General features: G+C 67.6%; 1 protein-coding gene across 1 annotated transcript in view; it reads left to right on the top strand.

The window, feature by feature from the left end:
- Positions 1-237: 237 nt before the first annotated feature.
- The window catches only part of PDE2A (phosphodiesterase 2A, cGMP-stimulated), a 63,720-nt gene continuing 63,028 nt past the window's right edge, over positions 238-929 (top strand). Inside the window, exon 1 of the mRNA XM_014540373.1 lies at positions 238-483. Coding sequence (XP_014395859.1) covers positions 238-483 — 246 coding nt within the window. The remainder of the gene's footprint in view (positions 484-929) is intronic.

Below are 929 nucleotides of genomic sequence, written 5' to 3' on the forward strand. Positions count from 1 at the left end.
AGGCCCAGAAATCCGGGAGGGGGAATCTCACCAAGGTCATGCAGCAAGTTGGCAAAGACCAGGAGAGGCCCAAGCGCATCCTCTAGTCCAGACACGTCCCCCGCGCCGCGGCTGATCTCACGCCAAGCGAAGGATAGGAACCGGGTGGGCTCCGGCAGAGAGCAAGCCCGGGTGACCTCCGTACCCCATCCTCCCAGCCAGGCTGACCGCCAAGTAGGGCCCGGCTGCGCCGCCGCGATGGGACAGCAGGGGGCGCAGGCGCGTCGCGGCTGTCGCAGGCGCCCGAGTGCAGAGGCTCTGCGGAGAAGTGCGCTCCGCGAGCGCGGGTCCCACCGCCGAACTGCGGACCGCGTGCCCGGGGGCCCGCACCCTCTCGGGCTGCCGAGGACGCCGACGCAGACCGGCATGCCTGGTGCTGCTGGGGTTCCAGTGCTCCTACCCCCGCTCAGGAGCGTGCGCCTGCCCGTGTGTGCGCTCGTGTCTGTGCGCACGTGTCTCCTTCACAGATTTGCTCCTGCTCCCAGGGTCGGTCCGTCTTAGCGCATCCTCCAAAATCCTCCCTGACTTCACCATTTTTTCCTGGAAGAGGAGCAAGCCCAGGCTCCTAGTAATTTGTCACCGGCCCCTTCCCCCCTCTTTTACCCCCCTCCCCGCCCCCGCCCGCACTACCCTTCACTGCGCTCTGCCTCGTGGCGCTGGTCTGGCTCCGGGACTCCCTAGGTGGCGGGGAAGAGGATGTGATCCGACAGGAGAGGGGCTCCGAGAGAGAGGCGAGCCCTGCGAGGTAGTGAGAGGAGGGGCCAAGGGGCAGGAGAAGGGAGCGAAGGCTGGGCGCCGGCTCCCTGGCGGGGTCTCAAGTCCGGAAGACTTGAGAGCGGGCGGTCAGGACGGCGAGAGCTGGTGGGGGTCGGGTTGGGGTCCTAAGATCT

The sequence above is a fragment of the Myotis brandtii genome, unplaced genomic scaffold (assembly GCF_000412655.1).
Source record: "Myotis brandtii unplaced genomic scaffold, ASM41265v1 scaffold244, whole genome shotgun sequence".
NCBI lineage: Eukaryota > Metazoa > Chordata > Mammalia > Chiroptera > Vespertilionidae > Myotis > Myotis brandtii.